Source organism: Garra rufa, chromosome 11 (assembly GCF_049309525.1).
Source record: "Garra rufa chromosome 11, GarRuf1.0, whole genome shotgun sequence".
NCBI classification, from domain to species: Eukaryota; Metazoa; Chordata; class Actinopteri; order Cypriniformes; family Cyprinidae; genus Garra; species Garra rufa.
The window spans coordinates 41,827,328-41,853,416 of NC_133371.1; the positions used below are offsets into that span (position 1 = coordinate 41,827,328).

At 31.7% G+C, this 26,089-nt stretch overlaps 1 protein-coding gene across 2 annotated transcripts; it reads right to left on the reverse strand.

The window, feature by feature from the left end:
- Positions 1-2,735: 2,735 nt before the first annotated feature.
- Positions 2,736-26,075, reverse strand: LOC141345575 (GATOR2 complex protein WDR59-like). Of its 2 annotated transcripts, XM_073850447.1 has the most exons (27): positions 26,014-26,075; positions 25,433-25,482; positions 25,105-25,240; positions 24,314-24,399; positions 22,727-22,807; positions 22,618-22,655; positions 22,422-22,510; positions 22,224-22,340; positions 22,052-22,129; positions 20,758-20,914; positions 20,594-20,673; positions 20,383-20,515; positions 18,955-19,076; positions 18,050-18,214; positions 17,856-17,957; positions 17,613-17,757; positions 16,602-16,671; positions 16,303-16,456; positions 15,003-15,059; positions 13,602-13,735; positions 13,366-13,447; positions 10,923-11,035; positions 10,686-10,836; positions 10,024-10,102; positions 8,393-8,516; positions 8,163-8,305; positions 2,736-3,647 (listed from the first exon to the last, which is right to left on the reverse strand). In XM_073850447.1, the coding sequence occupies exons 1-27, from the start codon at positions 26,071-26,073 to the stop codon at positions 3,412-3,414; spliced, it is 2,982 nt and encodes a 993-aa protein (XP_073706548.1). In that variant the 5' UTR covers positions 26,074-26,075; the 3' UTR covers positions 2,736-3,411. The 2 variants fall into 2 exon arrangements, with proteins under 2 accessions (XP_073706548.1, XP_073706549.1); XM_073850448.1 differs by lacking the exon at positions 15,003-15,059 and having other exon boundaries at positions 2,737-3,647.
- Positions 26,076-26,089: the final 14 nt, after the last annotated feature.

Sequence of the window (26,089 nt, forward strand, 5' to 3'; positions counted from 1 at the left end):
CGATTTGTAATGTTTTTTTTTTAAAGTCTTTTCTGCTCATCAAGGCGTTTATTTGATTAAAAATACAGAAAAAATAGTAATGTTATTAAAATAAAAAATATGAAAATATATTATTGCAATTTAAAATAGTGGTTTTCTGTTTTTAATATAGTTTAAAAAAATTGTATTCCTGTGATACAAAGCTGAATTTTCAGCATCATTACTCCAGTCTTCGGTGTCACATTATCCTTCAGAAATCATACTAATATGCTGATTTATTATCAATATTGGAAATAGTTGTGCTTAATTTAATTTAATTTTTTTTTACTTTTTTTATCACAAATAAATACACATTTAAAAAGAACAGGATTTATTAAAAAAAAAATACTAACAATATTCACTACTATTCAAAACTTTAGGGTCAGTAAATTTTTTTCTTTCTTTTTTTAAAGAAATTAATACTTTTATTCAGCAAGGATGTGTTAAAAAGTGATAGCAAAAACTTATATTGTTTGAAAATATGTCTATTTCGAATAAATGCTGTTCTTTTAAACTTTTTATTCATCAAAGAATCTTGAAAAAAGTATCACAGGTTCCTAAAAAATATTTGGCAGAACAACTGTTGCCAACATTGATAATTCTAATAATAAATCAGCATATTAGAATGATTTCTGACACTTCAGACCAGAGTAATAGCTGAGAAAAATTCAGCTTTGCATCACAGAAATAAATTATATTTTAAAATATATTACAATAGAAACCATTATTTTATATTGTTATAACATTTCACAATATTACTGTTTTTTTCTGTACTTTTGGTCAAATAAAATATGAATAATTAGACCTGCATGAACCAGAAATCAATAACTGTTAAAATATGAGTGTTTCTGGTGGCTTTTCAAAACATTTTCTCTGGTTTATGGGAGAAGCAAAAGTTTGAATGCCGCTCCTCAGCATAATTTCCTTACATTTTCCCACTGCACACGCAGTTTCCTGTTATTATCAATAATTTCAACAGATACTCCTCTGTATCTGGCTTCTTTTATTATCTACACATATAACACTATATTTTTTATGACAAATCTTGGCCAGCTAATATGCCATTTATGCACTGCATAAATGGTTTTATTGTGCATATTTATTGTAGTTTTGATGTACTTTTTATTGTTTTGTATTTATATTGCTTTAATATTTGCACTGTGCGAAAATGCATTTAGTGTCTTTCCCTCCCTCTGTACAGAAATGTCAATATTTCACATATTTGCAAATGTTCTGGTTTTATTAAGTTGAAAATAAACATTCTAAGTGAAAGATAAAACTCTATTTTAAAGAATCAAGTCTCAAACTCTATATACAATTGAAGTCAAAGGTTTGGCGAATCTGCAAAATGTTCATTATTTTACCAAAATAAGAGGGATCATAGAAAATGTATGTTGTTTTTTATTTAGTACTGACCTGAATAAGCTATTTCACATAAAAGATGTTTACATATAGGCCACAAGAGAAAATTATAGTTGAATTTATAAAAATTACCCTGTTCAAAAGTTTACATACACTTGATTCTGAATACTGTGTCGTTACCTGAATAATCCACAGCTGTGTTTTTTTGTTTAGTGATAGTTGTTCATGAGTCCCTTGTTTGTCCTGTACAGTTAAACTGCTCACTGTTCTTCAAAAATATCCTTCAGGTCCCACAAATTCTTTAGTTTCCAGCATTCTTGTGTATTTGAACCCTTTCCAACAATGACTGGATGATTTTGAGATCCATCTTTTCACACTGAGGACAACTCATATGCAACTATTACAGAAAGTTCAAACGCTCACTGATGCTCCAGAAGTAAAAACCATGCATTAAGAGCCGGGGGTGAAAACTTTTGGAATTTGAAGATCAGGGTAAATTTAACTTACTTTATCTTCTGTAGCCTCTGAAGGGCAGTACTAAATGGAAAAATATGATTTTTAGGCAAAATAAGAAAAATGTACACATTTCCATTCTGTTCAAAAGTTTTCACCCCCAGCTCTTAATGCATCATGTTTCCTTCTGAAGCATGAGTAAGCATTTGAACCTTTTGCAATAGTTGCATATGAGTCCCTCAGTTGTCCTCAGTGTGTAAAATGGATCTCAAAATCATACAGCCATTGTTGAAAAGGGTTCAACTACGCAAAAATGCTGGAAAACCAAAGAATCTGTGGGACCTGAAGGACTTTTCAAAAGAACAGCAGACAGTTTAACTGTTCAGGACAAACAAGGGACTCATGAAACAAAAAAAACATCACTAAACAAAAAAAAAAAAAACACAGCTGTGGATCATTCAGGTAACAACACAGTATTAAAAATCAAGCGTATGTAAACATTTTTATAAATTCAACTATTATTTTCTCTTGTGGACTATATGTAAACATCTTTTATGTGAAATATCTTGTTCAGGTCAGTGCTAAATAAACAAAACATGCATGTTATATGATCCCATCATTTTAGTAAAATAATTAACATTTTGCAGATTCTGAAAGGGGAATGTAAACTTTTGACCTCAACTGTATCTTAATGCTTAACAGTAAGACGTTGCATGAAAAGGGTCGCAAGCAGGTCAACTGTCTCACTAACAGTAAATCAATGACAGAGTCCATATTAAACCACTTCACACACACTAAACAAGCTGACATCAATAAGAGCAAACATGAATAAGAAAGACTAGACAGCATATTGATGCAGATCTGTAAAGACAGTTCTTGCATTAGCAAAAAACACTCATAAGTGCACTTTAAGATGGCAAACGTAGAGCCATAACCTTTAAATCAAACCCTTCTCTTCCTTTTTAATAAGTCATTTGACTATTGATTTCTACAGAAATGCTGATTATAAAGCAAAACATCATAAGAAAATGTTATATTACGCAGTTTATTTATGAGGTAGTGATGATAGCAATACACTTTTATGAACACATTCATAAAAGAGAGTTAAAGAAATGTTTCCAGCAGTACTACAACAAATCAAGTGGTGTATGAAGCAATAATCACTATACTGTCAAATTTATTAATATTTGTATGGCACGCATACTGTACATTTTTAATCCTTCAAAACAACGATTATCTTTTAAAATCTTCTTTTCAACTGAAAAGAGGGATCAAAACATATATTTGAAAAATATTTTGTTTCACAACCATAAAAATGTGTCCCTTTACCTTTCACAGATTGATTTCCTTGGCACCTTATAGAGCGCAAATTCAAGCTCTACTCAAACCAACCGGTATAAAAGTGCAAAAAACAGCACTGTATAACAATTTCACGTACTATCTAGGCTGGTTTTGACCTATTACAAGGTCGATATTTGCAGCTTCAATTACTTAAACTGTCGTTAGTCCATTCTGAATGAGCTGCTACAGTACTAAAAGTTTTGAGGCATATCTTGATGTTTTTATTGGTTTTAATGTTTAGAAAGTGCTTTGCAGCAGGCAGTGGCACCCGCAGCCGGTGGGACAGACCTCTTGAGAGCGAAACCAGTCCATCATGTGACTGGTGTGTCCTCCGTGGCCGCAGCTCAGGCAGAAGTTAGAAGATCCGCGTACGGCCACGTGGCAGATGGCGCACTGGAAGGTGAAGCGCTTGCAGACGGCGCACTGGGTGCCACGGGCCTGACTGCGACAGTGGCAGCAGTAAACGCCAAACTCTACACATGAGAACAAAGACATGATGTGGGCTCATAAATGTGAGTGTTAAACATTTGTACAAGAGTTAAACATTGACTGACATCCTAGAAATGTGAGACAAATGTGTTGCTGCTTAAAGGAATGCTCATCGATTATCACGGAAAATAGTTTTAACTCATTCCTTAGTTTGCACAAAGCAAACATGAGAAGTCTGCACCAGAATACGCAGTTTAGAAAGTATAACAGCACTTTATTTTATATGTGTTACATGATTTGCTACTCAAAAAACATTTATTATTATTATTAAACACATTATTGTTGAAAACACAGTTGTGCTGCTTAATATTTTTGTGCAAATCATCATATTGATATAAACATTATGAATAATGAAACATTATTATTATTATTACTATAATTAACATTATTAATACTATTAATAATATAATCAATTAATATTAAACAAGCTATTTGTAAATAATTAGTATATTATTATTATAATCATTGTTGCTATTATTTAAATAACAAAAACAATAATCTGATCAACTGATTATTAATTATATTAATTACACACCAATTATAATTTATATTGTGTTACATGATTTGCTGCTCAAAGAAACATTTATAATTATTATTAATGTTGAAAACAGTTGTGCTGCTTAATATTTTTGTGCAAATCATCATACTAATTGATATAAACATTATGAATAATAAAACATTATTATTATTATTATTACTATTATAATATTTTACTATTATTAATAACAGTATTAATACTATCAATAATATAATTAACAATAAAGAAGTTGTTTGTAAATAATTTGTATAATAACAATATCATTATTATAATCATTGTTGCTATTATTTAAATAACAAAACCGAAAATAGTTGTGCTCTATTTTTGTGCAAACCAATATAATAATTCAACTATTAGAAATAATAAAACAATTATTATTACTATTAGTAGTAATAATAATAATAATATCATTATATTAATTATATACTATAATTATTATTAATATTATTATTATTATCACAGTTAAAAATTATAAATAATAAACAAGCAAATAATAGTAATAATAGCAAACAAATTGTATAATGAAATAAAAAAAAAATCATAATTATTATTGCTGTTATTGATAAATATAAAAACAATAATCTGATCAGTTATTTATTAATTGTATTAATGACACACCAGTTATTATTATTATTATTATCATTGTTGAAAACAGTCTTATTTTTGTGCAAACCAACATAACTAAACTATTATAAATAATATAATACTATCATAATTATATTATTATAACATTATTACTATTATTAATACCAATATTAATACAATTAATAATATAATTAATTAAATAATAATAAATAAGCAATAAGTAAATAATTAGTGTAATAGTAGTAATAAAAATATAAATATTATAATTATTATTGCTTTTATTTAAATAACAAAAACAATAATCTGATAAATTGATTATGAATTGTTTTAATTACACACCAATTATTATCATTAATATTATTATTATTATTATCAATGTTGAAAATAGTTTATAATACCAATAAATATTTATAATACCAATATATATGGTATATACATATAAATATAAACCAATCTTTATATTTATAAATCAAGATAATAATTAACTTAACTATTAAAAATAATAAAACAACAAGTATTACTAACATTAATACCATTAGTAATACTAATATAAATAGCATTCCCCTTCAGTCGTTTCACTACGACGTTACATATGGGAACTCGCCTGAGAGACCAATCATCTCTGAGCCTTATTCAAAAGGCCAATGAACATTGGCAAGTGGTATTTGCATGCCAAGCCACTCCCCCGTACATACGGGTATATAAGAGGGTGGCTTGCAACCACTCATTCAGATTTTCGCTTCAGAGCCTCTCTGTGCTCGAGCCGAACAACAGATGAATTCCTGCGATGAGTTCTCACTCTCTCCCCCGCTGGCGTGCTGCTGATCTAAAAGAGCATTTCTAAAAGAGCATTTTGGCAGCCACCAGTGGGATCCTGCGGGCTGCCGTTTTCACGGCTTTAAGAAGCCTCTGCATACCAGCGAGCAGCCTCATCTGAGTGCACAGTGGTGCCGCGCTCCTCCCTGGGCAGACCAGGATAAAAGAGTGAATTTCTCACGGCTGAGAAAGACATTCCTTTGAGATGCCTTTCCGGCCGTGCACTTCTGGGTTCCAGACCGCACCTCATACTCTCTTGGGATCTCTCCGTCACCCTCCGCGGCCTATGGGAAGCCCCATTTGAGCCACTTGCGTCAGTTGAGCAGAAATTCCTGTCACTTAAGACAGCGCTCCTGACTGCACTGGCCTCCATCAAGAGGGTAGGGGACCTACAAGCCTTCTCTGTCAGCGAAACATGCCTCGAGTTCGGGCCCGGAGATTCTCACGTCACCCTGAGACTCTGGCCCGGTTATGTGCCCAAGGTTCCTACCACGCCCTTCCGCGATCAGGTGGTGAACCTGCAAGCTCTGCCCCCGGAAGAGGCAGACCCAGCTTCTGCACTGCTGTGCCCTGTTCGTGCTCTGCGCTTATACGTAGACCATACTCGCCACTTCAGATGCACTGAGCAGCTCTTTGTCTGCTTCGGAGGTCAGCAGAAAGGGAATGCTGTCTCCAAACAGAGGTTGGCCCATTGGGTGGTGGAAGCCAACTCCCTGTCTTACTTGTATCAGGGAGAGCCATGCCCCTTAGGTGTTCATGCCCACTCCACTAGGAGTGTTGCCTCATCCTATGCGTTGGCTCATGGCGCCTCACTAGCAGATATCTGTAGAGCTGGGCGACACCTAATACCTTCGCTAGGTTCTACAACCTTCGCGCAGAGGCCGTTTCCTCCCGTGTCTTAACATAAGACTTCAGGTGAGCGGGAGGACGGCTGGTGTTGGCTTGCTGCGCCATTCCCATGCTGATCTGTGCGCCATATTCCGAAAATGTTCCCTCCGGCGAACCCTGGGTCCTCCATGCCCCGCAGTCAGGCCTAGATGCGGAGTAGTCCCTGACTGTGATCCTGCCTGGGTCTCCTTCGCCCCGCAGGTTGTGGCTATATTTTTCAATATTTCCAGCGGAGAAGACCGCTGTTTCCCTCGTGTATCCCTAAAAGCTTTATGGATATATTGAATTATTCTCATTTCCACATGTAAAGATCTCATGTGCTCCGCCTCCCCAACCCATGCTTCAGTACATCTGGTGTCACTGTGGGGTCCCTCTACTGGCCTCCAGGGCGTTGGGAAGGTTACGTTACAATTTCCATCTGCTGACACGTCCGCCTGTCAGCACGTGGGGTTGTGCGTCAGCCTGTTCCATGGGTCTGTTCCCATATGTAACATCGTAGTGAAACAACTGAATGGGAACCTCTAGGTTACGAAGGTAACCCTCGTTCCCTGAAGGAGGGAACGGAGACTTTACATCCCCTGCCACGAACTGACGTCGCGCTGACGCCGGCTCGATCCGGCTCCTCAGCGAAAACCTGAATGAGTGGTTGCAAGCCGCCCTCTTATATACCCGTATGTACGGGGAGTGGCTTGGCATGCAAATAACACTCACAAATGTTCATTGGCCTTTTGAATAAGGCTCAGAGATGATTGGTCTCTCAGGCGAGTTCCCATATGTAACGTCTCCGTTCCCTCCTTCAGGGAACGAGGGTTACCTTCGTAGCCTAGACGTTATTAATAACATTATTAATACTATTAATAAAATTAAATAAATAATAATAATAATAAATCTAAATAAATAACAATACATACACATTTAGTAAATAATTAGTAAAATAATAATAATAATAATAATAATAATATCATTATCATAATTATTATTGCTCTTATTTATTTATAACAATACAACAATAGTCTGATTAATTGGTTATTAATTTTATTAATGACAAACCAATTATTTTTTATATTTGAACAGCTTCATATTTTTTGTGCAAACCAACATAACTAATTTAATTAGAAATTTAAAAGAAAAATGTATTTGAATTTTTATTAGAAATTAGAAATGCATTATAGAAATTACTATATTCTGTTATAATTATTAAATTTTAATATCATTTTTAATATAATTATATATAATAACAATACTTCTTATGATTCCTATTATTTAGAAATAACAATAATCTAATAAATTGTTTATTAATTCTATGAATTACACATTAAATAAATAAATAAATAAATACATTTATTGTTACAGTTTCAGTAGGATTTTTAAATCATTTATTTATTGTAATAAATTATTTTTATTTTTATTATAAATTGTTATGTCACTAAAAATAACCAGCAGTCTAGAAAAGTACAGTAGTTCCACCAACAATTTAAACAACTTTACATCTCATACATCACACATTTTTATCTGAAAAATAATAAGCGTTTAACAACAATACAAGATGCACACATCTACTTCAACGCTCTCTTATTACAGCATGATTGTAAACACACTTTTTGCTTGTTTCAACTGCATAATGTGATGAAACCAAGGTAGTCTGATTTTGAACCCTGTTTCTTCAACTTACCTATGCCTTTGTGTGGCTCTGGAGGGCAGGAGACAAATTTGAGCACCTCTGCCCTCTTGTCCTTCATGCCCCATCGGTGCAGGATCTCACCGTAACACTTCTTGAAGTCGTCAAACTGCCAGGAGTTGGAGGGGTCCAGTAATCTGTGGAACAGAAGGAACTTTTCAGTGTTTAGGGATGTAGTGTTATTGTGATGTGTGTAAAGGCCACTGGTTGAAAAGGACATTCACCTTTTGTTCATGTCGTGTTGTTCTTTTTCTCGTTCTCGGGGGTCGGTGTAAAGCTGGTTTGCATAGCGATAGTCATCCGGAGACGATTCTCCCCAGGGAGGAGCATGTTCTGACTCACGTCCACCTGAATTTCACAACAATCATTGGAAGGAATGGAGATGTTTGCTCTGACAGTTCTAGTATGATTCATATAATAGAATATGATCAATAAAATAAAAGATATCTTAGAAATTACATTTTGTGTGAGTAATATGAATGTGTTTGGGTATTAACATTAATTCTAAAAATAAAATGTCAAGGTTATTCATAGGCAATAAGTAAATATATATTATTAATACATTATCTATTAATTATTTAATAATAATAGTAATAATAAGCAATAATAATATATAATATATATAATATATTATAATAATAATCCAACAAGTAATTAACTTAATACAATAATAATAATAATAATAATAATAATAATAAATAAATAAATATTATTATTGTATTAAGTTCAGCATTTGTCAGAATAATGTTTGTAATAATTACAATATTAATCTGACAAATTATTAACTTAATACAATAATAATAATAACAATTATTATTATTAGTTAATCATTTGTCAGATTATTATTATAATTAGTATTATTTCTGTCTATGTATAAATAATATGAATACTGTAATACATGCTTTTTTACTTGTATAATAATTGTATTTTATAATATTACCATATTATTAAAATAATATTACATTTTATTATATTATTAAAATTGTATTGTTTTGTACTATATTATTAAAATTATATTATAATTATATTATAAAATTACACCGTACTAATACTAAATGTTATTGTTATTATTATTAAATATATAATAATAATAATAATATTGATAATAAATAATTGTATTGATAATACACAATAATAATCATTCAATAATAAATTAATATTTAAACAAATTTTAATTAATTACAATTAATAAAAATTAAAATAATAAATTAAATTTATATATTTATTAAATACATATTTTTATTTATTAAATAATTTATTATTATTAATATATATTAATTAATATATATAAATAATATTAGTAGTATAATAAATGTTTTTATACTATTTGTATAATACTATATTATTAAAATTATATTATACAATACTATATTATTAAATTATATTGTATTATACTATATTATTACAATTATATTATACTAATACTACTACTAATAATAATTGTAATATATAACAATAATAATAATAATACTTTTATTGCTTACACATATAATAATAATCATCATCCGAAATGTATTATTAATTAATGTATCTAATTTATTATTAATCACGCACCAAAATAATAAATTATTGTCATTTTATATAAATAATACGATACCAACAATTAGAATCTTCGTTATCATTTTTATCTTCATTATATGATAAATTAATTCATTTTACTATTTACTATTTTTTATATTACAAACATTTCAGCCAATCAATAACCACTAAACCAAGCAAAATGCAACTCTGAATAATCAAACATACACATGTTGTGTCTCAAAATCGAGGTAAAAAAAGAATGTTTGACAAAACCAAACATGATGATTCTTAGCACTGAAACATAACCTCTATGAATAAACTCATGATCTCTCACCTGTGTTCCATGGAGTGTTTGCAGAGTCTGAGGTACTTGAACACGATCCGGATGTGACAGAACTTGAGGTGAAACTGGGCTAAAGGAGCAGTAATAATACAAAAGCAAACAGATGCAGTATACAGACATTAAGCTCAAAACAACTACTTTGATATACAGGAATATTTCCTACACATTTAAGAAAAAGAACACACAACTGACAATTTATGGATAGATATATGTGACCCTGGACCACAAAACCAGTCTTAAGTCGCTGGGGTATATTTGTAGTAATAGCCAAAAATACATTGTATGGGTCAAAATTCTAGATTTTTCTTTTATGCCAAAAATCATTAGGATATTAAGTAAAGATCATGTTCCATGAAGATTTTTTTGTAAAATTCCTACTATAAATATATCAAAATGTAATTTTTGATTAGTAATATGCATTGTTAAGAACTTAATTTGGACAACTTTAAAGGTGATTTTCTCAGTATTTTGATTTTTTTTGCACCCTCAGATTCCAGATTTTCGGCCAAATATTGTCCTATCCTAACAAACCATATATCAATAGAAAGCTTATTTATTGAGCTTTCATATGTTGTATACATCTCAGTTTTGTAAAATTTAACCTTATGACTGGTTTTGTGGTCCAGGGTCACATATTAGGTTTATAAACATACATAGCGGGAGTGGAGGGCTGTGAAGATCGCCGGTCGAGGTTGCTGATGTCCGTATAGAGAGAAATATTCCTGAGGACTGCCGTGACCCCTGAACACACTACACAACATGGCCAGACTCTGAATATCACTCATCTGACTGTAGTGTTCAAGCCTGTAGAAGAAAGAGATCATGTGAAAATGAAGACAAATCATAAACTATAGCTGTATATAATGCACAGGTTACAAGCTGCAACTGACAATGTCTCCAGCAGGTGTCGCCCAAATGGATGTTTGGCCCAGGGAGTTCCAGCATCAGGGTCAGGATCAGGACTGAGGTCAAGATTTGTGGCTGCCAAGGCAAGGGCCCATACCTAGAAACAGAGCATGGAGAAAATCAAATTTATTCCCTTGATCAAAGCTTAATTTTCAGCATCATTACTTCATTCTTCAGTGTCACATGATCCTTTAGAAATCATTCTTATATGCTGATTTATTATCAATGTTGGAATCAATGTTGCATAATATTTTTTTGAAACCTGTGATACATTTTTGTAAGATTTTTAGATAAATAAAAAGCTAAAAAGAACAGCTTTTATGAAAAAAGAGAAATCTTTTTTTAACAATATATACACTATTGTTCAAAAGTTTGGGGGTCAGAAAAAAATGTCTTTCTTTTTTGAAAGAAATTAATACTTTTATACAGCAAAGATATTTAAAATGGATAAAAAGACATATTTTGAACAAATGCTATTCTTTTTAACTTTTTCATTCATCAAAGAATCCTGAAAAAAAGTATCACAGGTTCCAAAAAAATACTGTTGCCAAAATTGATAATTCTAATAATAAATCAGCTTATTAAAATGATTTCTGAAGGATCATGTGACACTGAAGGCTGGAGTAATGATGCTAAAAATTTAGGTTTGCATCACAGGAATAATATATATTTTAAACTATACTAAAACAGAAACCATTATTTTATAATGTAATAACTTTTCACAATATTCATGTTTTTTTTATAATATTTTCTATAATATTCTACAGTAATTTGATCAAATAAATGCAGCCTTTGGGAGCAAAAAACACTTTTTCACACAAAAAAAAATATCCTACCAACCCCAAACCTTTAAACAATATTATATATACAGTCAAACCAAACTTTATTCAGACACCTTTAACATTTCTCATGTTATCACAGTTTATTCAATATAAAGAAAACAGTAATATAATATGACAAGAAATCTGAGTTAAACTGTGTCAGAACAAATACATCTTGAAAATGTCAGATAACTTTAATAGAAAGCTATGTAATGGACAACTGTTAGTATGACAATATTTACATTTACAATATTTAACTTTAATCAGTACTTTGTTGACCAAATACGAAGATATGCTTAATTTTGTTCAGTCTGTTTAGTAGAAAGGTTGCATTAACAATTAAAGAAAAAAGAACTAAGCAAAACATGGTCATGTCAAAGTATCTGAATAATTTTTGGTCCCAAATCTTTATCAGTTTTACTGGTAGTCCACTGTATGAAGAATTTTTGGGTTACTTTATTTTGCTATCCTCACTTACATAAATGAACTATAGTGTCCTGCACCCACTAGTAAAAAAAATATAAAAACTATCGTCTTTATATAATTGGTAAATAATTTTGGGTTTGACTGTAGGTGATTTTAATCACACAACTTTTAAGTAACACATATAATGTCTATAATATAATAAAGTATTTTTTTGTGTGTTTATTCTAGAGATACACCGAAATGAAAATTCTTTGCAGAAGCAGAAAACAAAATTAAACATGTTTACCGAACATGTTTCCCCCCATGTATTTTGCCAATTCTTTTCACAGCTGCATAAATTAAATAGCCAAAAATGTGCTTTTTACAGTTTTGTCTTGCTTTAAAAAAAAAATTAAAATAAATTACAAACCAACAATTTAAAAATATTTACTTAACACTGAACATTTTTAACATTCTAGTTAAAAAGCACAATTTAACTTAAAATTAGTAAGTTAGTAAAATAATATTCTTTGGCCATTTTTAAGACCCCCTTCTTGAATCAGAGATGTGTTTTTAATGTACAAATAAATGCAGCCTTGCTGAGCAAAGGAGAATGTTATAATAAATGTATTAATAGAGCTGTTGCAATGATTGTTATCATTATTTTTGTCTTACTTTTTTATTTTATTTTACAGAACAACAGTAAAATTACAATACTAACATTAATGAATGTTGACTTTTATTTTGGCGGAAACCCGCAAGAAGACCTCAGTACTACTTTTTGCTGACAGCAGCAGATTTATGAATGATTCTCATCATGCTGTTTCAGCGCAGATCCTCGTGCTTTGGACATACAATTTGTGCGTGTGTTAGAAAACATAACATTCTTTATTTACTAATGGTTTAAGGCCATTTCACGATTTCAGTCATCATACAGTAACCAGCAACAACCACCCCTTTCTCTTCTCATCCAAGACATGCGATGCGGTTCTAAACAGTCTCGCGCTGTCTGTGCTTGTAATGATTTTTGCGTCTTCTTCTGACAGTTTTAAATGCTTCAACACTGCCGACATGTTTGCTGCATTAGTGCGCGCCTCTATTTGATCGCGTCACATCAGTATAATTTATTCGGCTGTTTCGCTTATTATAAATTTTCGGTTGCGGAACATTCGGTGCAAACCTGTTAGTGTTTATCACATACCTTTGCTAAATCTCTGCGGCCCACTGCTAAGGCCGCCGCCCCATTCTTCTGACACGTGTCCTGTATGTCATTAACATTTAGCCTAAGGTGAAAAAACAAAACAAAAAGATGCTGCAGATCAAGATGACATTTGAACAAATGAATGTCACACTATTGCAAGTTAATGCTGTCACTAACAAGACAGATAGCATCTGAATATAGAATGCATTTCTATGTAATAAGAAAACACAACATACACATATGTCTCCCCAAGGGCTCTGTGCACAGAAAGCAGACATGAGATTTCCTGGATGATGACTTTGCCAGCCAATTTGATGGGTCTGCTGCTGTAGTCTCCTCCCTCTCGCTTGCCTTTCCAGCGACGGGATTTCTGGATACCATAATACAACAAACAACAAGATCAATCACTTTCTGATCAAATAAATAAATTAATCCTACTTTAATTACTAAAAAACTGCAAACATGCAGTGTTTACAGTATGAGAAAACCCCTTCAAGAATATAATTATTTATCATTATATACACTGCCGCGCAGGTTTGGGATCAGTAAGATTTTTTAATGTATTTTTAAGAAGTTTCTTATGCTCATAAAGGCAGCATTTATTTGATAAAAATAGAGAAAAAGATGTAATATTGTGAAATATTATTACAATGTAAAATAAAGTTTTTCTATTTTAATATACATTAAAAATCTAATTTATTTCCGTGATCAAAGCTGAATTTTTCAGCATCATTACTCTAGTATTCAGAGTCTCATGATCCTTCAGAAATCAGTCTAATATCAGTGCTGGAAACAGTTTTGGAACCTGTGATACGTTTTTCAGGATTCTTTGATGAATAAAAAGTTAAAAAGAACAGCATATCTTGCACTGAAGACTGGAGTAGTGGTAGAGGAAAAAAATAGTAGCGAAAAAAATATTTTAATGTATATTAAAACAGAAACCATTATTTTATATTGCAATAACATTTCGCAGTATTATTGTTTTTTTCTGTATTTTTGATCAAATAAATGCAGTCTTGATGAGTGTAAGAGACTTCTTTAAAAAACATTACAGTTTTACTGATCCCAAACTTTTGAGCGGCAATGTATATTCAATTATTAGTATGCATGTAATGTTTTCATTAGAATTACTATGATTATTTATTCAATTATTTTTTCTAAAGGTTTCATATTTGTTAAAAGCACTAAAGAAAAATAAGTTGAATATAATGATTTTTAAAAAGCTGTTAGGATCGACATACAAGTTAATTTGAAATATATTGTATTTAAACGGATAAAAAAACCTTCCAGCCATAAATATTCAGTTGCATCATTAAATTAAAATTTCAATTAAAATTGAGTAATGCCTGATAATATATATTGCTTTTTTTGGCTGTAAAAAAGCTTCTTTTTTTTTTTTTCAAACTGTTGGGTTTCAGTGTCACATGTATCATGAGAAAGACAAGACAAGGTAAAAAGGAGATGATCTTTCATTTGTATGATTTGTAAGCACCAGCTAAAACTGTGAAAACTGTGAGCTGTTATGTGCCATACATGAAATGTATGAAATGCATTAAAGCAGCAAAATTGCATTAGATGAGATTAGCAGATAAATGAGAAAGAGAGAATAAGTGGGAGGGAGGGGCGGAGGTCAATACCGGACAGTCATGAATAGTCTGCACAGACCAGCGGCGGGGAGCAGACAGAGGGGGCTTCTGATTGGATAAAACAGACCACAGCAACACGAGTGAGGGACACATGCCACCAAAACTCAACAGGAGAAAGACAGACCAGAGACAATGAACTGTGAAAATGGTGCTTTTGAACAGGTGGAACAAGCGGGTGGATGGGTGGGATGTGAAAAGCAAGAATAACAACTCAGAACTGAACAAAAAGTAGAAAAACATGTTATTTAACCAAGGAGAAACAAGCCTTTACTTTAAAATTAGGTCCTGAAAGTAAAACACATCTTGGAAATAATGTGTAAAGCTTTTTGCAGACAGACAGAATACAGGGCGAAAATTAAATAAAATAAATGAAAAAATAAAATAAAATTAAATAATGAAATAATGAAATGAAATAAAATAAAATAAAATGAAAAAAAGAAATGAAATAAAATTACAATAAAATAATAAAATAAAATGACATTAAATTAAATAAAGTGAAATGAAATAAAAAAGAAAGTGAATTGACACAAAATAAAATGAAATAAAATAAATAATGAAACTAAATTAAATTGAACAAAAAATAAAATAAAATAAAAATGAAATGAATTAAATAAAAAAACGAAAATTAAATTAAATTAAATAAATTAAAATGAATAAAAAAAATTGAGTAATAACATGAAAATTAAATAACAAATAAATATGAAATGAAATTAAATTAAAATGAAATAAAAATAAAATAATAAAATAAAACGACATTAAATGAAATAAAATGAAATGAAATAAAAAAGAAATGAATGAAATGAAATTAAAAAGAAAGGAAAATTAAAGATTTTTTTATTAAATGAAATAAAAAAATAATAATAAATTGAAATAAAAATAAAATGAAATTAAATAAAAAATAATTAAAGTAAAATAAAAAAAATTATTAAATTGAAAAAAATATAATAAAATTACATTAAATTAAACAAAAATGAAATTAACTCAATTAAATTCAATAAAATGAAATAAAAAATAAGAAAGAAAGAAAATTAAATGAAATTAAATAAAACTATAGAACGAAATAAGATAAAATAAAATAGATGGAATAAAATTAAATTAAATATAAAAACTAAAAAAATATATAATAAATTTTTTTTTATAAAAATAAAATTATTAAATTTTTTTTTAAAGAGTAAAAATGTAATAAAATAAACAGACAAATCCTAACCACCCAACTATGGCTGCTAAATATAAATTAGCTTAAACAAGCTTCCTCCCATGTCTCCCTTCAGTTCTGTGTGACGAGACTCACTCGTTCTTTGTAGTAGAAGGACGATATGGACACTTGGTCTTTGTCTGTGCGTGTTGGGCTCCCGCTGTACAACCTCAGGGTGGTTTGAGACTCCGTTCGCATTTTCATGGGTGTCATCACCCCGCTGTGATACGCCGAGAGAGCTGACAGCGACCTGCACACACACACACACACACACACACACACACACGCACTTCATCTTATAACGTGCTAAACTGTCTTCAATTGTATTCTAATAATAATATAGAATAACATGTCATGTTTTCAGACACAACAAGCAAACAGGATTGAATATTCACCTGGGAGTGGGTTCAGTTGGAGGGGCCGTTCGATGCATAGTCATGGGCCGTGTGAAATAAACCAAGGAACCTAACAGGCAAGTTAAGTTGCAATTTATGTGTTGGATTTAAATTTAAAAACAGTTTGGAATAATTAAGATTTTTTTTTAAATAAGTCTCAAAAATACAGTAAAAAAACTAATATTGGGAAATACAATTACAATTTAAGAACAGTTTTCTAATGTAATATATTTTCAAATGTGATTTATTTAAAAGCTGAATTTTCAGCATCACTACTCCAGTCTCCAGTGTCACATGATCTTTCAGAAATCATTCTAATATACTGATTTGCTGCTCAATTATCATTTATCATCAATTATTATTGGTGCTCAATTATTAATAATGTTACTTATCATCAATATTGAAAATATTGCTGATTAATATTTTTGTGAAATTTGTGACATTTTTCCATAATTTTCGGATGAATAGAAAGATCAAAATAACAACATTTATTTGAAATATAAACCTTTGTAACATTATAAATATCTTAACTGATCAAGCTTCCTTGCTTAATAAAAGTATTAATTTCTTTAAAAAAAGGCATCAAATTAGAATGATTTCTGAAGGATCATGTGTCACTGACGACTGGAGTAACGATGCTGAAAATTCAGCCTTGCATCACAGAAATAAATTACATTTTAAAATACATTAAAATAGAATCACATTAGCATCATTACTCCAGTCACATGATCCTTCAGAAATCATTCTAATATTCTGATTTGCTGCTCAAAAAACATTTTTTTTTATTATTATGTTGAAAACAGCTGAGTAGAATTTTTTCAGGTTTCTTGATGAATAGAAAGTTCAAAAGAACAGCATTTATCTGAAATAGAAATCTTTTGTAACATTATAAATGTCTTTATCATCACTTTTGATATTACCAAAATATCTATATCATGCATAATGACAAACCATCAATTACAACTGATGTGCATAGTATACATAAAAGAAAAGGCTCTTATCCCAGCCTACCTGTCCCACAGAAGCGTGCCCCTGAGGTTCGTGGGAAAGGGATGTTGGAGTCCTGGTACGAACCGTAAGTGTTGGTTACTCGAGGAAAAGTAGGAAGTGCTGGAGTCACTGGGTTGGTGAGAACATAAGGGTTCGTACTGTCCTCCTGGACATCCAATAGTAGACAGTAATTTAAAAACTCATTATGGAAACTCAGAAATGTGTTTGAACAATATAAGGAGCACAGAGGTAAAGCTCACTCACCATGACTCCATCTGACTCTAAGCAAGACACCAGCTGTCGAACACACGGCTCCAAGCAGTTCTGGTTTCTCTTCACCTTCTGAAGCGACGTATCAGTCAGGATCTACAAAAGAGATAATGATGCTTCAATATAACATCATTCAGAGATTTGACTAAATGTCAACGCAAGCTTGATGGGTGTTAAAGAGTTTCAACCTTCTGTATCTTGGTCTTCATGGAAGACGAGATGTTCGTCGGAGAGACGAACTGGAAAGATGGAGCTGCGTTGTTGGGGTATTGGGCAGGAAACTTCACCACGAGACGGACACGATTGGCTCCGCAGTCGGCCGACACAAAGCAACTGCGATTGACGGCATCCATCTACAAGAACAATAAAGCCACTGTATTATTTACAGTTGAGGTCAAAAGTTTACACCCCCTTTCAGAATCTGCAAAATGTTAATTATTTACCAAAATAAAAGGGATGATACAAAATGCATGTTATCGTTTAGTTAGTACTGACCTGAATAAGATATTTCACAAATTCCAGTTTAAAAGTTTACACTCGTTTGATTCTTAATACTGTTGTTACCTGAATGATCCACGGCTGTTTTTTCGTTTAGTGATAGTTGTTTATGAGTCCCTTGTTTGTCCTGAACAGTTAAACTGCCTGCTGTTCTTCAGAAAAATTCTTCAGGTCCCAGAAATTCTTTAATCCATCTTTTCACACAACTAAGGACAACTGAGGGACTCATATGCAACTATTACAGGTTCAAACGCTCATTGATGCTTCAGAAGGACAAACCATGCATTAAAAGCCGGGGTAAAAACTTTTGAACATAATGGAGATGTGTACATTTGTCTTATTTTGCTTAAATATCATATTTTTTTTAATTTAGCACTGCCCCTCAGAGGCTACAGAAGATAGTTGCATCTTTCCCAGAAGACCAAATAAGTTAAATTTACCATGATCTTCACATTCAAAAAAGCCCAACCCCTGGCTCTAAATGCATGGTTTTGCATACCATTTATTATAAGTCCACAACATGACAGTTAATCTAATTATTTCATTTCTAAATATCTTGTTTTGCATCAGATTTTCAGAAATCACATTGACTGACCTCCACATTGACATTGCGAATCTGTAAGTTGACTAGAGAAAACTCTTGCTGCAGAGTCTGAGGCAAACCGGGTACGTCGTTCTTACCACTGGACAGGCCAGACTGAGGACCATCAAACTGATCTGTGAACAGACAGTAATTTACATCCACTTTTTCACATCACCATAAATGGAGAATGGGGTCAAATATTCAATGAATGAACAAGGGGATTTAACAACCATTAGAATGATAAATTTATTATAATAATCATTAGAATTATAAAAAATATTCAATCAGTTTTTTTATGCAAAATGTTTTTTTGTATTAATTAAAATAACCAAAATCAGATTATACTTTAAGGTCAGTATGATTTTTAAAAAAAGTCTCTTATGCTCACCAAGGTTGCATTTATTTGATCAAAAATACAGTAAAAACTGTAAAATTGTGAAATATTATTACAATTTAGAGTAACTGTTTTCTATTTAAATATATTTTAATAAATAAATAATTTTTGTAATGCAATGCTACATTTTTAGGGATCATTATTCCAGTCTTCAGTGACACATGATATTTCAGAAATCATTCTAAGATGCTGTATACATATATATATATATATATATATATATATATATAAATTATTAACCATCAACTTTTGAATGGTAGTGTAATTTATGTCTATCATATTATATAACAGAATAAAATAGAAAAAGTAAAAAGATTACAACAGGTATAGGACTTAGGATGCAATATATAATTCTAGACTCACTGAAAGTCAAAAATTCTAAATCCAATTTAATTCCTGTGCAGATTTCTTTTTTACTTATTTATGGAAGTCTATTTTATTCTATTCTATTTTTTATATTATTCTATTCTATTCTATTCAGCCACAAAACACAAAGATACAGAATATAATACATATAATTAACCACAATAGAATAGATTAAATATTAAATACAAAATAAGACAGGCAGACAGAAGTGCGTAGTTACATTCATGTCATATTTTTAAATAATTAAATTGTGAACCTGGACCACAAAACCAGTCATAAGGGTAATTTTTTGAAATTGAGATTTATACATCAATTGAAAGCTGAATAAATAAGCTTTCCATTGACAAAATCTGGAATCTGAGGGTGCAAAAAAATCGAAATATTGAGAAAATCACCTTTAAAGTTGTCCAAATTTAGTTCTTAGCAATGCATAATACTAATCAAAAATTAAGTTTTAATATATCTACGGTATGAAATTTACAAAATATCTTCATGGAACATGATCTTTACTTAATATCCTAATGATTTTTGGCATAAAAGAGAAATTGATACCATGTATGTTTGGCTATTGCTACAAATATACCCATGCTACATAAGACTGGTTTTGTGGTCCAGGGTCACAATTAATTAACCATAATGCAACAAAACCCTGTCAGAGCAACTCTTGCCTTTTTTTTCACCTTGTGAGTTGCCTGCTGTGAATCCAGGGCTTAGTGGAGGTTCAGAGTCTTGGGACCTCAGCGTTTTCTCCGTCTCTGTGGTGAGAGTCAAGCCCTCCATCAACTCATCCACGATGTCATTGGCACAGCACAGCTACAGATCACATGAGTCCATCAGTTTCAAACATAAAGTCATCATCTGCAGTGAAAGGATTGAGTTCATGAGGATCACCTTCTGAAGTTGAGGATCTACTCTCCATATTCTTAGGGATTGATCTCTGGACCATGTGACCAGCTGACAGTCTTTAGAACCTAAAATACAGAAAGGGTTGCGAAAGACAATAACACTTGCACTCTTTTACAGAATTATCACCATCTACCGGTTGTTCCTCTCACCTTCTTTCTGTGGCCTCCACTGAAACTCAAGCACAACATCTTCGTGGCCCACGAACGCGTGAACGGGACTGTTCAGTTCCAGTGTGCTCCACAAGAGGAGGCTGTTCTCTCGTCGAAGCTGAGGAACCATCACTGTAACCAGGCCGTTAGAGAAGGGCTGAGGGAAGAGGATACAGTGAGTACTTTACAACTTGTTTACTGCAATTATACAAATGATGCAAGTATAAGGGGAAAAAGTACACTACTTAATGATTTAAAAACAGCTATCTAAAAATACAGTAAAAACAGCAATATTCTGAAATATTATTACAATTTAAAAGAACTGCTTTCTATTTGAATATATTTTAAAATGTAATTTATTCCTGTGATGCAAATCTGAATTTTCAGCACTATTACTCCAGTGTTACGCGTTCCAGAAATCATTTCAATATGCTGATTTCTTTTTATTATCAATGTTGATCAATATTTCCACAAGATATTAAGCTGTTTACAGCATATACAAGAAAAAGAAATGTTGTATAAGCAGTTCACCATATTAGACTGATTTCTGAAGGATCATGTGACACTGAAGATGCTTTGCATCACGTAAATAAGTTACACTTTTAAATATATTTAAACAGAAAACAGTTGTTGAATTGTAATTACATTTCACAGTATTACAGTGATTTTATTTTTGATCTAACAAATGCAGCCCTGATGAAAAGTGACTTGTTTCAAAAACATAAAAAACATAATATAATATAATATAATATAATATAATACAATATAATATATTAATGCATTACTTTTTAATAAAAAATTGAGTATTCCTCAAAATACATATAAAAATAAAAACACTGAAATGCAACTCAGAATACAACACAAACCTGCAATAACTAAATGTGTTAAACAATACAAATTTCCTTTATGAATCTAATCCTTTTTTATTAACCAAAGTCTTTGCTGCTGACCTTTGATGATCAAATTCAACCATACTAATAAGCAAAAATTACTTAAGAGAAACATTTGTTCTTCTATTTTATTGCTTTTTATGAGGCTTTTGGTGTGAAAAGGCTTTGACATTTGCCAAAAATAAAACTTTTTATATTAAAAACAAACAAGCGAGCCAGCCCAGATTTAAAAAGTAACACAAAAGTAATGTAAAACTTTACTTTCCATAAAAAGTAACTAAGTAACGTAATTAGTTACTTTTTAGGGAGTAATTCAATATTGTAATACATTACTTTTAAAAGTAACTTTTCCCAACACTGTAAAATAATACTAAAACTGAACATTTAAATGATTTAAACTGTACCGTGTATCTGGCCTTCCACACAGGCACCTGACACGACAAGATATCAAGATACTTCCTGGGTTGTCTGTAGTCCCAGAACTTTTGGAATGAATCAATATAGACACAGAATCACATGTTTGCAGCACAATAATAGAATGTAAACAATATAATCAATAATTGTGATTCTAATCACCCGAACGGAGTTGTCCTGACTGGAAGTAGCCAGGATGTACTCATTATCAGGGTGCCAATCCAGACCATGTATCTTTGACAGGTGAGCAGCAACATACTCCACTGCAGTGTTGGGTTTCTGAAGCATAGAAGCAGACAGATTAACAGAGAAACAAAGGATGATTAATTGCTAACCGAGTCGTGATGAAGCAACAATCACCCTCTTGTCCCAGATTCTGACATCGCCGTCATGACTTGACGCCAAACAATAGTTATTCCGTTTGTTCCACTTCACCTGAGAGGCTCCAGCTATTATAGAGAAGAAACATGAGAAAATAATAACAATAAATGAAAGCACAGACTTTGCATTACCTGACTGATAAGTTATATCTGGACTTGTGAGTCTTTCAACTCACCCACGGCAGACAGAGCCACAGTTGGCTTTCGAGTGTCCCTGGAAATTAAGAAAGATGTAAAATATGGTGAAAAAAAAACCTTTATCATGCATTCTTTCTTCAGACTTACCTTGTGTCCCATATGTAGATGTATGTGTCCACAGAGCTTGTAACAAGAAACTCTGGTTCAAACCACGACCAGTCCAAATCACTGAAACAACAAAACAGTGTGAAAAGTTATTTATCATCTCTTAATTATTATTTAGAATGTATTGTTTACATACTTAAAAGGGTAGTTCACTTTCAAAACAAAAATTTACACATAATTTACTTGTCATCCAAGATGTTCATGTCGTTCTTTCTTCAGTCGTAAAGAAATTATATTTTTTGACAATATTATATTTTTTTTCAATTTCAGGATTTCTCTCCATATAATGGACTTCTAAGGTGCCCCCGAGTTTGAACTTCCAAAATGCAGTTTAAATGCAGCTTTAAAGGGCTCTAAATGATCCCAGGCAAGAAAGAAGGGTCTTATCTAGAAAAACGATCGGTTGTTTTCTAAAAACATTTACAATTTATATACTTTTTAATCTCTACACAGAGTACACACAGAGTTAGACAAGACGATCATTTGAGGTTAAAAAGTATTTAAACTGATATTTGATCGTTTAGAGCCCTTGGAAGCTGCATTTTGGAAGTTCAAACTCGGGGGCACCATAGAAGTCCATTATATGGAGAGAAATCCTGAAATGTTTTCCTCAAAAAACATGATTTCCTTACGACTGAAGAAAGAAAGACATGAACAACTTGCATGACAAGGGGGTGAGTACATTATCTGTAAATATTTGTTCTGAAAGTGAACTACTCCTTTAAGTCAGATCAATTCAAGTCAATTAATTTATATACAGGTCTAAGACGTTAAGATGTCCACATCAAAAGAAATTTACAAAAGTGATTTTATGTCCATAGAAAACACATTAAATGTAAGTAAAGTGACCTTTAAGGTTTCAAATACGTTTTTGGAAAATAAAATGTCAAAATTTGGTTTAAATTATGTTACATTGTCATTCAGTGTGTAACACAATATTTATGTAAAAATTTAAACAATATGCTTAGTCTAACTAGAATAAGGGAGCATATTACATTTGTATTGTGTTTTAAAGTAAAAAATTCACATTCTCTTGTACCACTCTTTCAAGAATTTATCTTCCAGAATCTGGCAGTTTTGTTTCGGGAGTTCATCTCTTATCCTGAAAAATGTCTGTCTTGCAGAAATTAAAAATAAACTCATTAACGTATTGCCAGATTCTGGAAGATAAGTTAAATCTCCATTTTGGCCCATTTTATCTGTAAAAAAAATAGTAGTTATTAGGATTGATATGGTTTGGAATTGGTAAAATGTGCTTGGAAAAAAATATGACCAGAATATCAACGTACCTACTAATAATTCTGCACACAGTGTTGTGCTTTTTACAATACACATTGTTCAAAACTGCTTTACAGAGACTAAACAATGTTTATAATACTTTAACGCTTGTGGACAGTAACTGTCCACAATTTTGCAGTTTAGAGCTGGGTGATAGTGTAGTTTAGATTTGGTAAGGATATAAAGTCAAAAGTCTGAACTTTTTTGATCATGCTTTTTTTTAGTTATTGTTTGGATAAGACAAAATCAGATTTCATAAGTAACATTTCAGCTTGACGTCATCTGTACTACCTTATCACACGCGTATGACCTTGCAAAGATGTATGTGGTTCACCAGATCCATCACGCCAAACGTACAGGTCAACACGCTGGTTACTCTGATGAGAAAAGTTGAGAAAATGTATATTTACAAAATGGAAAATTCATAATAGAAGTCCTAACACTGTAAAATACATGTAACCCTGGACCACAAAACCATTCATAAGTATTAAGTAAAGATCATGTTCCTTGAGGATATTTTGTAAATTTTCTACCATAAATTTATCAAAACTTCATTTTTTATTAGTAATATGCATTGCTTAGAACTTCATTTTGACAACTCAATATTTAGATTTTTTTTTTTGCACTCTTAGTTTCCAGATTTTCAAATAGTTGTATCTCAGCCAAATATAGCCCTAACAAACCATACATCAATTGAAATCTTATTTATTCAGCTTTCAATTGATTTATAAAAACATTTACCCCTATGAGGGTTTTGTGGTCCAGGGTCACAATTTACTTATTTAAATATATGACATGAATGTAACTGCAATATGATTTCATCATATCCTAGCAAACCATACATAAAATAGAAGGCTTATTTATTCAGTTTTCAGATGATGTTTAAATATGTATATGTGTGTGTGTGTGTGTGTGTGTGTGTGTGTGTGTGTGTGTGTGTGTATGTGTGTTAACTAATGTAGTTAACTTGTTAACAATTGTAAACTTAGCGTAAAGTGCCATCAAATAAATATTATGTACACATGCGAAACAAAATATGACACTGTCATGAATCAAAATGAGATTATGTCTTCTTCACGTACAGATGCTGCAAATAAATGGGCACCAGTTTTGTGCGGATTCCACTGGACTGTCCCAACATCCCATTTGCTTTGCCGGCTGATTTTGCGCGGAGCTTCGGACGGCGTCTCCAAATTTACAACATATAAGAATCGTCTCCTATTCAAAGCATTGAAAGAGTAAACAGGCTGTGGTATAATGATGCATACATAAAGGCATTTACAACATTAAAAAAAGATATGAAACTGGATGCAGACACAGCATATACTGTAAAGCTAAGCTACAGATGGTGCATAAGGGTGTGTGCATAATTCCACATGAGGATGTGACATTAGCCGAGGCTGTACAAACCCAGAGAGAACAGCGTGCTGGCCGAGACAGTCCACTGACATTGCAGTAGCCTGAAAAGAAAAAAGTCTGTCATTACACAACACAAGTCTCCAAAAAGACTTGTATAATTTTCCTTTTACCCTTCTAAATTTATTGTATTACCTAGTTATTGTCTAGTGTAACTGCATTTTTGTGAAGATTACAGGAGAAAATCTGCTTAATATTACATTTAAACTAAATATATTACACTTGGTTTGATAGTGTATATCTAGAGTAATGTTATACAGACATTTTAAGTATAACTTATGTACCCATTTTTGATAATATAACGTTAGTATATAAAGTAAATTGGACCACAGTTATTAAAGATATCCCAGGTAAATGTCCATACTTATTGCAATACAAATAATAACTGAAAGTACTATGTTTACATGGTACGTTTGTCAACACCTTGCAAAAACAAAGCATGTCATTCAATTCAAACTTTAAAAGACGTCGCTCAGTATTGACATGACAGCTCTGCGTGTTTATTGTTCTATTGTTTTTGAAAACGACTTTTCTATCGTGTCTAACGCATGCATGCGGGTTTAGTAACTGTGTACCTGTGCATCTCGAAACTCCTCCACTACCAACACATTCTCAGTACTCCAGCGGGCCGCCATCTTCACCCACCAGAAC